At 34.3% G+C, this 14,341-nt stretch overlaps 1 protein-coding gene and 1 non-coding gene across 4 annotated transcripts in view; both read left to right on the forward strand.

The window, feature by feature from the left end:
- Positions 1-13,830, forward strand: part of Eif4g (eukaryotic translation initiation factor 4 gamma) — a 48,966-nt gene extending 35,136 nt beyond the window's left edge. For all 3 annotated transcript variants that reach the window (XM_076790594.1, XM_076790595.1, XM_076790593.1), the window contains exons 8-25: positions 5,384-6,186; positions 6,269-6,367; positions 6,561-6,872; positions 6,971-7,195; positions 7,285-7,361; positions 7,456-7,615; positions 7,732-7,996; positions 8,208-8,305; positions 8,392-8,552; positions 8,771-8,823; positions 9,029-9,252; positions 9,826-9,995; positions 10,279-10,358; positions 10,553-10,779; positions 10,863-11,000; positions 11,077-11,152; positions 11,240-11,389; positions 11,479-13,830. In XM_076790594.1, the coding sequence (XP_076646709.1) occupies positions 5,384-6,186; positions 6,269-6,367; positions 6,561-6,872; positions 6,971-7,195; positions 7,285-7,361; positions 7,456-7,615; positions 7,732-7,996; positions 8,208-8,305; positions 8,392-8,552; positions 8,771-8,823; positions 9,029-9,252; positions 9,826-9,995; positions 10,279-10,358; positions 10,553-10,779; positions 10,863-11,000; positions 11,077-11,152; positions 11,240-11,389; positions 11,479-11,693 (3,533 nt within the window). In that variant the 3' untranslated portion in view covers positions 11,694-13,830. The remainder of the gene's footprint in view (positions 1-5,383; positions 6,187-6,268; positions 6,368-6,560; positions 6,873-6,970; positions 7,196-7,284; positions 7,362-7,455; positions 7,616-7,731; positions 7,997-8,207; positions 8,306-8,391; positions 8,553-8,770; positions 8,824-9,028; positions 9,253-9,825; positions 9,996-10,278; positions 10,359-10,552; positions 10,780-10,862; positions 11,001-11,076; positions 11,153-11,239; positions 11,390-11,478) is intronic.
- Positions 9,367-9,531, forward strand: LOC143356009 (small nucleolar RNA SNORA53). Its single transcript, XR_013082603.1, has one exon. It is a non-coding gene; the product is annotated as a small nucleolar RNA SNORA53 (small nucleolar RNA).
- Positions 13,831-14,341: the final 511 nt, after the last annotated feature.

Here is a 14,341-nt window from a genome sequence, read left to right on the forward strand (position 1 = left end):
CTATAAGACTTATATCTCACGATATTCCGAAGAATTTGTACATATATTTCTTATTTAATCGTAACGAGCGCCCTTTACACGCATCGTTTCTTTCTCTCTCTTTGTCTATACATATATACGAATTTTCATTTTTTAAACATTTACCACGCTAAACTTCCAAAGCTTGAAGAAAAAGCTTTAAGTTAGAGATTTTATTCCGCCACGTATTTTTTTTTTTGTAAATTATTCTTACTGTGACATAAAGTGATCAAGCGGATGCAACGACAACGACCAAGGACGATCTTAATACGAAATGTATGTATAAAATTATTTTGTTCATTTTTTGAACTGCCTCGTTCCCAGCAGGCACGACTCCGGCATATCTACTGTTCGCAACGTGGTTCCGACATTTTGTATTCATAAGGTTTCGTGGATCCGAAGTTCAGCTCGATATACCATAATATTCTAACATTGAAGTGAATATTTACTAGCTATTATTTTTCCGCGGATTTTTGTTTGCAAATGCTTTTGAGTTAGTGCAATAAAGAAGCCGTACATAATGAACGAATTTCGAAGGTCGATACACGAGTGTGTTCAAATATGGCTGCCAAGAACGAGAGACTGGGTGTATGCATCATTTTGACGGAATTTTCTTACTCGGGGCTCGTAATATGTGCTTAATCGAACGTTTCGGAGGTCTAATAAAATTGGAAAATTCAGTTATCGTAAAATTATCATCGTAACCTTGTGCATAAGGGTTAATACTATCCATCATGCACTAACCACGTGTACACGGAATAATCCATTTTTAAAGTTATTTCAATCGAACTAACGAGTTCTTGTTTCGTATAAACTATTTATTAATTATACGCCAGTGCTTATTTATGTATTCCAAGTATTATTTTCTAATTGAAGATAATTCCATATATTTCTGATGCTCGTAAATATATTTAGCCATTTTGTGAACAGCCACGAAAAAGGAATACTCCATATTTGATCATTGGTTCCTTTGCGCGATAACTGAGAAGTTTTATCTTGCTCATGTGTTTTTCAGATTTCGTACATTTCATTTATTATCCGCGATGAAGAAATACTTTCCTTGATATTCTAAATTAAATTATTTTCAAGAATATAAAGTCGGTTAAAGCAACAAAATATAGAAACGGCGGGAATTCGTACAAATTCTTTGTTTTTTAAATATATTTTTGGGAGTTCGTTTCTATTTAAATTATAAATATATTTCTAATTAGATTATAAATAAATAGAAGCAGCGAAAGGAAAAAGCTCGTTGGGTCTCCAGGACATAATGAACACATGGCCATGAGGACGATTCGGGTGGGCGTGTCGTCACTTCCTTACTTATGTTCTTTATTTTCGCTTAGTGTTTAGAGAGCTAATCAATATTTTTCACATCTACGGTTTCGAACGTACATTTACACCATGAAACAGTAAAAAAAAAGTTGGATATATTTTAAGAGCACGTGTTGAATAGACCTTCTAATCGTTTAAATTTAGTGACGAAATTTATTACACGGTAAAAGTAACGAAAATATGTAACGGAGAAATTATTTTTACATGTCAAAACTTCCGCGCATTACCGAATGTGTGATTAATAGAGATCTAATAGGCCTAACACTATTTTCCATTATTGTGGGCGCCATTGTGAAAAATCGGTGCCCGCAAACTTTGGTCATTAAAATGCGTGGGGTCACGGTCGCGCGTGTACGATGGACTACCACATGCATGGTTAGGATGTCTATTAGTGTCATTTCACAAGAGCACGCGTCGTGCGTGTGCAAAAAATATCTCAAGACTTTCGGCGTCAGTGGCAACCTTGAGCATTCACCAATCGGGTGAAAGGTTTTCATTGGTTAGAAAAATGATCGCTCTAGGTTGCAGGTATTTTTCGTGCGTGGAAGTAATCTACGTGTTACAAGTACCATATGATTAAAATTTTCTTTTAGTTCATAAATTTATTGAATAACAACTGTCTTTTATCAAATAACGACGTTTCTAAAATCTCTATTAATTCTAAAATTAATCATCCATTATTCTTTGGGTGATGGAAAGAGAAAGGTGACTCTTAGTTAAAACTGGAGTGACTTTTTGTATTTAGAAAAATATCTGAAGACTGCAGTAACTTTTTTTTTTATTTAATATCGTGCATGTGTATTATTGAATCAACGAATTATTTTATATATATTGTGCACGAAGTCATATATATATTTGAGAAAGCGCAATAACTGCTTTCATATTTGAAGTAATATTAATGCTTTATTTTACATATAAAACACACATCTTTTATAGTTCCAATTTATTGTATATTACCAATTTTGGTAACAACGGTAAAGCAGAGAAAATATTGCGTACAAGTTTAACGATCATTCAATGTACTTTTCAGATTGTTACCTCGACCTGCTTTTATAAAATCTTACTCAAGCTACTTTCATGCATCAAATTAACTGCTGTCTCATAGCATAGCATACTTTGTTTTAGGAATTGCTCTGAGAGAACACTATCTCAAATGCCTTTCGAATAGTAACATTTAAAAAGCATAATTTGCATAACACAGTAGATGTAATTAAAAATTTGAAATCTTCCTTTCTTTACTAAAATATACTAGAAATAGTTGTGATACTTTATTCAATTATTAAGCTGGTACTTATGATTTCAGATGTACGCGCATTTCGAACAGAGAAACAGTTATCCGACGTATTTTCGTTTACGCAATTGTCGAATGAGAAAGTAATGTTGAAGAAAATTGCAATAGAACATAATTTCAGTGGACATTATGTGAAATATCCACATTTTGTTCAACATTTTGTTGTCGCAAGTTTTCGAATTTTATAGACGCATTTTTTTTTCTCTCTCGAACGTATAGCTTTATTTTCATCGTGTCGACTGAAATTATCCGCTCGGGCACCTATGATACGTTGCTAGTGTTCCTGATTTCTCAAAATTTTTCACTTCTCAAAATTTTTCGCTTCTCAAAATTTTTTCATTTCTCGAGAAATGAAAAATAAGACTATATTTCTCGAAAATTCTCGAGAATTTTTAATAAAATAAAAAAATATTGGGAACCTTATAATATTTGGAATATGGTTAATAATATTTATCGAAAGGGCAAGAAACTTTAACTCATTGTTTATTCCTGTTCAATAGGTACATAACTTTAAAAACAAGGAAAAAATAGACGCTAAATATAACCGATAAATTTATTTATGTAAAACCAAACTTTTATGAAGTGAAACATTACGCTTTTGTTTTGAGATGACTTCTTAAGAAGCATAATGCGTCTAATGTAGAATCAGATAATCTACTTATTTATTTTTGCAACAAAATCTGTAGCCGTAGAAAAATTTCTATCATTTTGTGTGGATGTTGGCTTTATCGTATACAGAACATCCAAAAGTTGCTAAAGATTGGGTGTCCTTTTGGTTGTGCATTACCTCACATCGACACGCATTCGCAACAATTATTATAAATTTTCACATTGCAAACATGCATACGTAGGCATCGATATGCTGCCTGTAGATATGCTTATACGTACGCGATTGATTAGTAATATGCAATTTGAGTTAACTGAAAATTCATCCCCGAAAATGTGTTATAAAATAAATGAGATTCATAAGAATTTTCCTAGTATTTCCAATTATAAAATTTCTCGAAAATTCTTTCTAGAAGGAACACTACACGTTGCTCACGATTCTCCTGTTCGATATATTTCGTTAGGAGCTCGTGTCGGGTTGGGTTGTCAGGAAAGCCCCCACTGCGCATGCGCCCGAACACAACCGGCGAACAGAACTAATTTAAGAAATCCTGTGTCGTGCCTGTTGGTTTGCACCAGTTCACAGGTTAAAATAGTTGCGCGAAAGTCGTAAGAGGAGCTTCCGAAGGAGGCCTTTTTTCCCCGAAGTGTTCGGCCGACGTTTGATCGGGGGAACGTTCGGACCGTTCCGAAAAATTACGAAGAAGTCCCTGTCGCTATACGAGACTCTCACTTCCGGGTCACTGTTCGCCGAGAATTCTGTACGATTTCGCGTGTACGTTCTCGATTTTGTCTATTCCGCGGACTTCTCGCGTTCGCCTAGATAACAACGGGGGGAGGAAAAAAAAAAAACGTCAAAATGCCAACTTCATCATTGTATGTTGCATCCGCGAGCATGATTCTATCTACCCCGACTTTGGCAAGCTTTTGGCAGGTTTATAAATAAATACTGATTCAGTGCAGCAGCAGCAGCAGCAGTGTAGCGGCAGCGGCAACAGTACACATTCACACACACCCACACACACACACACACACACACACACACACACACACACACACACACACACACACACACGCTCGCGCACACGCACACGTTCACATGAGCCATTGAAATTTGAGCCGCACAAAGAGTTTTGAATCTGACTCGTTAATATGCGATATGCTTTTGATATGGAAAAAACAATCCCAAAACCGTCGTTCGAACACGTGTAAATAACGCAGAGTGCGCGCAACACACCACCTCGAACACCGTGAAAATGGGCGACCGCAGAATTAATGGCAGCGCTCGTGTCAGCAGTAGCTCTCGATCGAGGAGTCGTAATCGACGAGGTTCCAGAGATCATGGTACACAATAAGTAATTTGTAGTTTTCGAGAACGACTTGCACCGAACGACAAACACACGTTGAAAGATCGACTAGCAACGAATCTCTTTTCAATTTTTCAATAATTGTCCCCTTTTCAACTTCACAGCGATGCGTTGAAGTAGTCGATTTCTTGCTATGAATTGTGATGCGTTCGACGACGTCAAGTAGATTCGATATCCGATGTCAGACTTGGTTGAAACACGTTAGAACATCTGGTCAGTCGGTGTTCGTGAGAAAATTAAGAAGTATCTTATATAATACATTTTTTGCTTTTGTTCGTTGCAAACGGATCATTTTATCAATTATTTGAACGAGTGCAGGCACGAATGTAAAAATGTATCGTTCGTGTGTTAACAAAATGTTTTAAATAGTATTTTCTGATCACGAAATAATTGGATTTCTGTGTTCTCACAGTCTGTAAATTCGTGTACACATCAATAAAAAAATGAAATGTCGCAGCGAAGTGTGCTGTGAGATCTGTGACTATAATTATCCTTGGCTTCTAGCCGAAATGCTCACTTTTCTTTACAGCTTGCATCTCTCTGTACCGATATCGGCGCAATGATCATTTTGTACAAACGATTATGATTCATAACCATGCTGTGTTTGGTCGATCTTTTTTTTGCATCGATAAACAAAGAATAGAATTAATTTATAGAATTAATATAGAATAGAATTTATTCATCCGCAGAAATCTCATAGAAAATATGATGAACGCTTCGTTGAGTCACGTGTAAATTAACGTACACATTCTTTTTTTCTGTTTTACAGGTAAAGCTATGCAGAAGCAAAAGAGTAATAAGAAACTCAAACCTCGTGAACTTAACCGCAAAGGAGCGGAGAAAGAAGGCACAGATATGGACGCTTTCGTGAACACTGTACCGCCAACAAAGACCGAAACGAAACAAGAAAGCAAGGAGTCTTTAACGGCGAAGGACAGTAACAAGGAAGCGAGCCGGGAGATAACAAAAGATGTCAAGGAAAAAGACAACTATGAATCAAAAAAAGAAAAGGAACTTGCTTCCATTCCTGCGAAGACAGAGAAACACGTAACGCCGCCGACGACCGAAATTCTGAAAGAGAGCGGACCTGTGCAATCGCCTGTCATAGAAAAACTGCCAAGTAACGAGGAAACCGTAAAGGAACCCTCGCCGAAGCTCGAAGATAGTAATGAATCGAGTGTATGTAATATGCAAGCAAAACCAGTTCCTAACGATGTTGTTGATCATGCAAAAATGAAAGAAGAGTCTGACGTAGAAGCAATAGTAGCACAAAAGAATGAAGAAAATTCAAAGGTTTCGGCGATCCGGACGCCCAGCGAGGAAAAACTAGCAGGGCCTCCGGTAATAGAGAAACCAATTGAAAGCGAGCCACCCGCCCAGACGGAGACACCTGTTACGAATCAGATAACCCTCAAATATAAATACAAGGATGGCCAATGGAGTCCCTTAAATAAAAGCGGCAAGAAGGTCTACGATCGAGACTTTTTGTTTACATTGCAAAGTGATCCGAATAGCAAGATTAGACCCGCGAATTTGCCAGATCTAGATGTTGTTCTGAAAGATGGTGCGAAGGTAACATAAATTCATATTTCTGTATTAATTGCGTATATGTATTGTATATGATATTGCTAAACTATAATTTTCAATTCCATAGTCACGGTCTGCTGGAGATATTCGACCATTTAACTCGAATCCTATCAGACACGATGCTCTGTTTCCTGGTTTCATAAAACCACAACTAAATACCCGAATGGTAAGTTATTAAAGTTCCGGAATGCAAGCTAAACTTATCTCCGAGTTTTACTAAATGATGTTTATTACCAATGAAAGTAGTGGACTGAATTACTTTGACAGAAATATATTCTTTCTGATACATTTGTTCCACCTTGTACCAGCTCGTTGTGAATGTTTACAAATCTTAATGCAGTGCGCTTGTCTTTATTTAGTTAGCAACGAATCGCAAGAGCCATTCAGGAAAATCATCTAAACCGCAGAAATCAAATGTTATTCACATGTCGTTGTCTTTGAAAGAGGATGTAAAATTGAGAGAAACAGAGAATGCATGGAAACCGACACGAATGAAGGCACCTGTTTTCACCGAAGATGAAGCAAAAACTGAAGCTCTTTACAAGAGAGTTAGGAGTGTATTAAATAAACTTACTCCACAAAAATTCAATACTTTAGTCGATCAAGTTCGTGCATTGAATATCGATACACCGGAACGTTTGCAAGGTGTTATCAATTTAGTATTTGAAAAGGTAAACTGAAGTAAACTCAAGATGCTTATTAAGGGTGGTTTTTTTTCCTCAGTTAATTCTTGTATTATTAATCGCGTGCGCAAACGTGTGTTTTTTAGGCTGTCGATGAACCAAATTTCTCTGTCGCATATGCATTGATGTGTAAAGAACTTAGTATGATGGAGGTCTCTGGCAGTACCGATAAAAATGTGGAGAATCAGGAGTGTTCGTTGAGCTTCAGAAAACTCATTGTCTCTCGTTGTCAAAAGGAATACGAGAAGCATTCGCTTAACGAAGAGGCAAGAAATACGAAGTTCAAACAAATTGAAGAATGCCCAGACCCCGTGAGTTTTTTTTAATGATAAGTTGAAGCTACTACAAATTTAGTCACAACATTTTCTACATTTCAATAATTATTTTTATTTAATAATAGGAGAAAAAGAAAGAGTTAATGACAGCTTTCGAGGAAGAGGAACGGCGAATACGTATAAAATCCGTAGGAAATATACGGTAATTAATTCATATTTCATACAAGTATTTACTTGTTTTAGGGAAATACGAAAATGTAATTTAACGTACTACACGTTTATCCTTTTATTTATAGTTTTATTGGAGAATTGTACAAACAAAGAATGCTAACCACTAAAATCATGCGTGCCTGTATAGAACAGTTGTTTGATCAAAGTGATGAAGACAGTCTTGAGTGCTTATGCAAATTGTTAACAACAATCGGAAAGGATCTAGAATCAAAAGGACGACTAGATGTAAGCTTACTTTTTATAAATGTGTTCTACGCTTGCACATGATATTATTTAGTAATGATTTCCAAAAAAAAAAAAAAATTATTTTGTACAATCTTCCCTCCTTTTTTTTTAATTAGGTAATGCAAGATTATTTCAATAAAATGCAAGACATTGTTTCGCTGCGAGGAAACGGAAAAGTTAGTTCCAGAATTCGTTTTATGCTGCAAGATGTCATAGATTTAAGAGCAAATAAATGGGTTCCAAGAAGAGTCGATAGCACTCCTAAAACAATAGATCAAATTCAAAAGGAAGCCGAGGACGAAAGACTAGATAGCCAATTGAGCAATACTCCTTTGAATACACCACGAAAAGATGAACGTCCTAGTGATAGAAAAAGGAGTCGTAAGTATTATCGACTTTTGTCATTTTATATTTCACTGTATGTTGTGTTTTAAATGCGATTTTTCATGATGATTCTTGTACATTTTTGCCAGACTAGAGTTTCTGAAAAATGTAGTGATTGTAGTACATTCTGATATATTAATTTAAGTTTGCACTCATATTTTCGTACAAATTGTTTTTTACTCTAAGAATAATGATTTGGTTAACGCAGGTGGTGTTGGTCAAACTGATGATGCTGGTTGGAGTCAACCGGTTGTGAGGACAAGACAACCATATACTGTTGAAACTGCGAAACTTAAAAATAAACCTGTAAGTTAATTATTAAAGTTTTATTATTCTGATTAATGTCTAACTATTCTGAAAATTAAATACTAAGTAATAATTGATTTTTTTAGCCCCCAATAGATGACATGCAGTTAGGTGCCAGAAATATGTACATGTGGAAAACGCCTTCAAATTGTGGTTTAAAGGCAATAAATTCAAACAAATTCGCATGCTTACAAAATATGCCTACCTTTGATCAAGAGAAACGAATGATGTCTCCGCAACTCTCTGGGTAAATATTCCTTTTCTTTTATATCTATTTTAATTTTTATTATTATGTGTTCAGTAGGACGAACGTGATGAAATTATGTTGCTAGGCTAGAGTTTCTGACATCTTCTTATCTATCTTACATGATCATACATATGCATCTGACATTTTAAAAAATCAACATCTTGTACGTACAAAGTAATCGACATTTTTAATTAAAACTTTTTCTTTGTTGATTTCAGATCGAGATCTACTGGTCCCAGAGAGTACGGACGTGACTACAAATCTTCCTATGGTGCGTATAATTCAAATGATTGTATACTGAATTCTAATCTCATACAGTAATATAATACAATGATGTGAAATTTTTCATTTTTGAAAAGTATAGCTTGATGTTGTTTGCCAAAAGGATTCTGATGTTTTTATGTACTAAATTATTCTCCATTCAAGTCGTTTGTATGATTTGAAAATGAAAAGGTTGTGTGATTTTAATGTTACAGATGGTAGGAGTTCACGAAATGGTAGTCATCAGTTGAGCAGTTCATCGTCAAGTAGAGACAGTTCGTTGTTAGATAGTTCACAAAGTCAAAGCGTCTCTTTGCCACCATCGGTTAAATCCTCGCAATCTACCTCTAGTAGTCATAAACCTCCACTATCGGAAGAAGAATTCATGAAAGCTTTTAACGAATTGATGACGGCTTATCTTAAAAATCCTGTAACGGAAGTAAGTTTCTGTCAAATTTCCTTCATGTTTTGCTTTTTACAAACATTTCACCTTTTTTCACACAGTTGCTTAGTTTATAAATTAATTTTATCATTGAACGTGTCAAAAAATATTAGCACACTCCTTAGATCCATCTCTGCTATTTCCTAGGTGATGCTTGAGTCATTGGTGTGCTATATTACGCAATACCTTCTTTTTGGTCTTTAGAACAGTGCTATAAATCGGCTTAAATGCTACATTTATATGAATCATTGTTTGTGTGACCAACGAGAGGACATATTTCTTCGCAAAATTCGCGGAGTTTACACTGATTAATAGACTGCGGATCTTTATGCAAAATAAACATTTTCTTCGTCAATTGTAAGGCACAGGAGCCAAATGCCAAATTTCTTCTTTTCTTTAAAAATTTTCTAAGGTTCAAAATAATGTATCAACATCCTTAAATTGTTTTATCTTTCGGTTGTTTTGATTGCATCTGCCCATTTTTTCCATAAATATATAAAATCCGCAGTCTACTTATTAATTATGTGTTTAAATATCATGTGTTTGATGACGCTTATTTTTAACTTACAGACCGTTGGGTTAGCTATTCAACAGAAGTTCGATAATGCGTTATCTAAATTCGTACGTGAATTGATCAACTTCGTCCTGGAAAAGTCGCCGGTCGACAGAGAACGCGTCTCGTATCTGATATCGTATTTAGTTTCACAAAAAATTTTGCCTTTGCAACACCTTAGAAATGGGTAAGTTGTGCTTGTTGAAAAGTGACTTTTCTAATGTTTCCTTTTCCTTTTTATTATACTTAACACATTATATGTAGACATTATAAATAGAGATTCACATTTGAATACAGTAATGCATGTCCTGCATACACTGTGTTAAAAAAATATATGATGAGACTTTTATGCAGAGGAAGTTGTGCTGAATGTTACATATTAAGCCAAAAGGATACTGAACAAAATCATGTTGCAAATAATTTGAGAACTACTTTTTTCCCAGACGTATTAAAATGTAATTAATTTCTAGGTTCATAGAAATATTGGAGTTGGTCGACGAATTACTGCTGGATATACCGAAGGTGTGGTTATATTTGGCAGAGATATTATGTAAGTGAATATAAATAAAATATAATCTAAATTACGTATTTTAGAAAAATTTATCATACGACATGATGAACATTTTTTACCATAGGGTATTTCCATGCGGGTTTTTTTGCTCAACAGGCCTGAAATTAGACATTCAAATTTGCCTTCGTGGTATTTTTAAACACATTTGTTAATCTTTAATATTTTTTTTATAGCGGATCCGATAAAAGAAGAATTACTACCCCTACAAGAACTAAGACCTTTATTTGATAATTTAAGAAGTCGAGGATATGTAGGCAAATTTCTTGGAGAAGTGTTATCCAAACTATGCCGAGATAAAGGATCCAAATGGGTCGCAGATAAATGGGACCAAAGTGAACTTCAAATGAGCAATATACTAGACACGAAGCTTGAAGAAGTTGATAAAATTATTAAAGACTACGTAAGATCACATTATCATTTATTAAAACTGCACCGTTTGAGAAAACGAATGAATAAAACTATATTCATTGTCATATTTCTCAGAACTTGGATTTCTGCACTGGTGATTATAATAGTGCCAAAGGCTCAAGTAGTAATCAGCCCACGTTACAACAAATTCACAATGAACTTAGAAGACTCATGAAAGAAAGTAGTTTCGATGAAATTTGTGATTGGATAATTGTAAGTATATGCGATACAATTATTTAAATTTTATCGTGAATAACATGTGCTCATCTTGTTTATTTATCATCCATAGGTAAATGTAGATAATCGAGTCAAGGAGCCTGAATTTATTCGAGTATTAACGACTGCCATTTTAGAGACGTCTATGGGTACGAATCTATTGTTGTATTACGTGCTGTATTACCTGCATTTCTCGAGTACTTCAATTGTTAAATTTTTCTTTATTCTATTTTCAGAACCAGTCAATAACAAATGGTATTTGAAAACAGAACTTTTTATTAATTTGCAACAATTAATTCGTCGATTCGTCGATGCAAATGAATCCTTAGAATTGCAATGTCTCTATGCAATTCAATTCCATTTGCACAAACTACAATATCCATCCGGTAAGTTATGAGAAAGTGTACTAAGAAACAAATATATGAACTCTATTATAATTGGATAAATTGTATTTAAACTTTTTCGTAATTTGTAGGTATCCTCTTTAATATTATGACAAGTTTGTCTGACTACAATATAATTTCGAGCGACGCGTTCCTGACGTGGAAAAAGAGTCCTGAGCCAGCACAACGCGAGTGGCATGGCGTAGCGACAATGGCATTGACGTCCTTTTTCACTGGCTTACAAGAAGCTGACGATGCTTCCAGTGTAGAAGATTTATCAACCGGCGTGAACCAAGATCGTTGTTGACGATACAGTGATCGGGCGTATTATCGTCTGTTAAAAAGACTTAAATATACGTTCCCCCGTTAAAATGATACGCGAAGTGAGATCAAATTGCAGTTTTTTTTTTTTAAAGAAAAACGTGGTATATATTGAAGAAAAACAATGGAGTGATAGTAGTGCGTGGGTGTATGTAATATAGTCTAGAACTTCGAAGAACAAGAAGTGAAAGATAATAAAAAGGAGGATGTCATATTAAAAAAAAAAAACGGACACACAATGGCTGAGACCGCTATACATAAAGATTAATTATTAATTATGATACAAAAGTAAATGCAAGATAATTATTATATATAATTCATTGAAATGGTTTAAAGTTTAAATAAAGCAAAAAAAAAAACAACTTGAGAACGTTATCGTATTTCTTATACGTCTTGCGAGAGACGCGTCACTGCAGCTTGTGAATATCGCCCGACTAAAACTGAATCTTCTGATTTTTCTTTTACGCTTGAGTATTGGAAGATCAAGAACGCTTTGAATATTTCCACCTAGCGATACCCGTGAAGCGACTGAAGCATGTTTGCTGTATGGCTTAGATAAAACGAATTGCAGATCGCAGGTGTGTATAAGTAGGTCAATTTTAAGTAAATTCAATTTGAAAAAGTAAGCAGAAGGAAACTATTGATAACCAAGTCTGATAAAAGGGCGACGGTTCTTCCTATTATTCTAACGATTATAAACAGAATTACTAATTTATATCTTTGCGAACTTACAATGTATTCTACTGTAAGAAAAGGTAAAAAAAAACACGTTCGTAAACTAAGAAAAGAAAGAATGAGAGTGAAAAGTGTAACATAACATTACGAAACATAGGGTTCGTAGTGTAGATTATGTTGAGACTAGGAAACGGAAGGATACAAATGGTGTGCATATTAAGGCGCTACTATTTTTTAACACTAGTTATTTATAATCATTGAGAGAACAGATTATAGTGCGTGGGATGGAATGTCTGCATGTAATTCAGGTGGCAGGTGCCGTAGCAAATTGTATAAAATTGTTATACTAATTTAAAGTACAGTGTGAAAAATACAATTTCCTTTGAATATACTATTATACATACGAAAAGGAAATAGGTAAACTCGAGTGCAGTTATATAACGAAAGATTATTTTTATTTAATTCTAGGAAACAATTTTACATTGTTTTTGTCTAATGTTTCTCATGTTATTAAATATACTCTCCTTATTTAAGAAACTGTAATTATTGATTGGTACCGAGAACATGGAATACACTCGGTTACTTTTAAGTGTAGGTACTTTTCATTTAGTCCTTCGTGAATAGTAGACTTAATAGCCAAGGTTTTTCGCTCTTCATAATTTTTATGAACTGCATGTTGCTGAAGGGATATAAAGTTTCTGAATATTATATTCGATGTCTGTTACAAGCATATGCATACCCATTTGCATATGTGTACATGTTACCCCTTAATTATTTATAGAAAAAGATCATACTTTTTTTTCATAAAGTTATAGTTCGATACTTCCTTTATAATATGTAGCAATTTTTTTGTAGCTTATTCTCAAAAGTCTCTTTATTTTCTCTCCCGTGTTCGTATATTGCTTCCAAATATTATCGATGAGATCATGAAATAATTTTTAAAATATTAGAAAATCAGACCAATTGGGCGATTTATTTTCCTAACTACAATCAATTCTGTCACTGAAATTTGGAGAATAAAAAATCTTCTGTATATTTTTTTTTCAAACGAAATGAAGAACGAAAAGAGACACGAAAAAACGTAAAGGGAGACTGACGGAAAAAGAAGGAAAAGTATGTTACTTCTGATTTTTTCACACTGTAAAAATAACATAAACATGACGAAAAAAGTATGCGAATAATACATCTTTCAGATTCGTCTCCTTGAAGGATTGTATTCTACTACCACATCGTGGAATGTATCGTTCGATGAGATGAAACGCGAGACGTGCTCGAAAAGCACTAAATAAATAAAATAATAATTTATACATATGATTAAACTGAACGAAAAAAAAGAAATACTGTTGGAAACATGTGGATAAATGATTTGCAAGTAAAAAAGATTAACACTGTAAATATTTACTAAATAAACATTGTAAGTGGAAATTGGACAGATCGCAGAAATAAAAGGCAATGGCCGCGCTGTCGCGAAATTGTTGCACGTGCATGCGGCGTTAACGTGCCGACAATTTACGTATGGACACGCACGTATATTAACTGTTTATACATATATCTGCGTGTACTTACGTTTACCTTAATATACATATACATACTATAAATAAAATATCACTAAGAAAAAAGACTCCAGAACACGATACACAGATACACGTAAACTTCTATGATAAATCATATCTATACAAAAAAAAAAAAAAAATAATAAAAAAGAACTCCATGTCAAACTGTTGTTGATTATTTTCTCGAATATAAGCCTGTCTAGATGCATCGATCGCAACGCCGAAGATGAAGTATTCACTGAACTAAGTAATCTGTATATTTTTTTGTAACACCATTCGTATATTGTCTTCATAACCGTAAAAGTTACATCTATAATAATAATGAACGAATTATAAGCATACGATTTTGAATGAAGTTAATTAAACGGAATAAAAGTAACATTAATATCTGATGCACTTGAAATTC

Source organism: Halictus rubicundus, chromosome 7 (genome assembly GCF_050948215.1).
Source record: "Halictus rubicundus isolate RS-2024b chromosome 7, iyHalRubi1_principal, whole genome shotgun sequence".
NCBI classification, from domain to species: domain Eukaryota; kingdom Metazoa; phylum Arthropoda; class Insecta; order Hymenoptera; family Halictidae; genus Halictus; species Halictus rubicundus.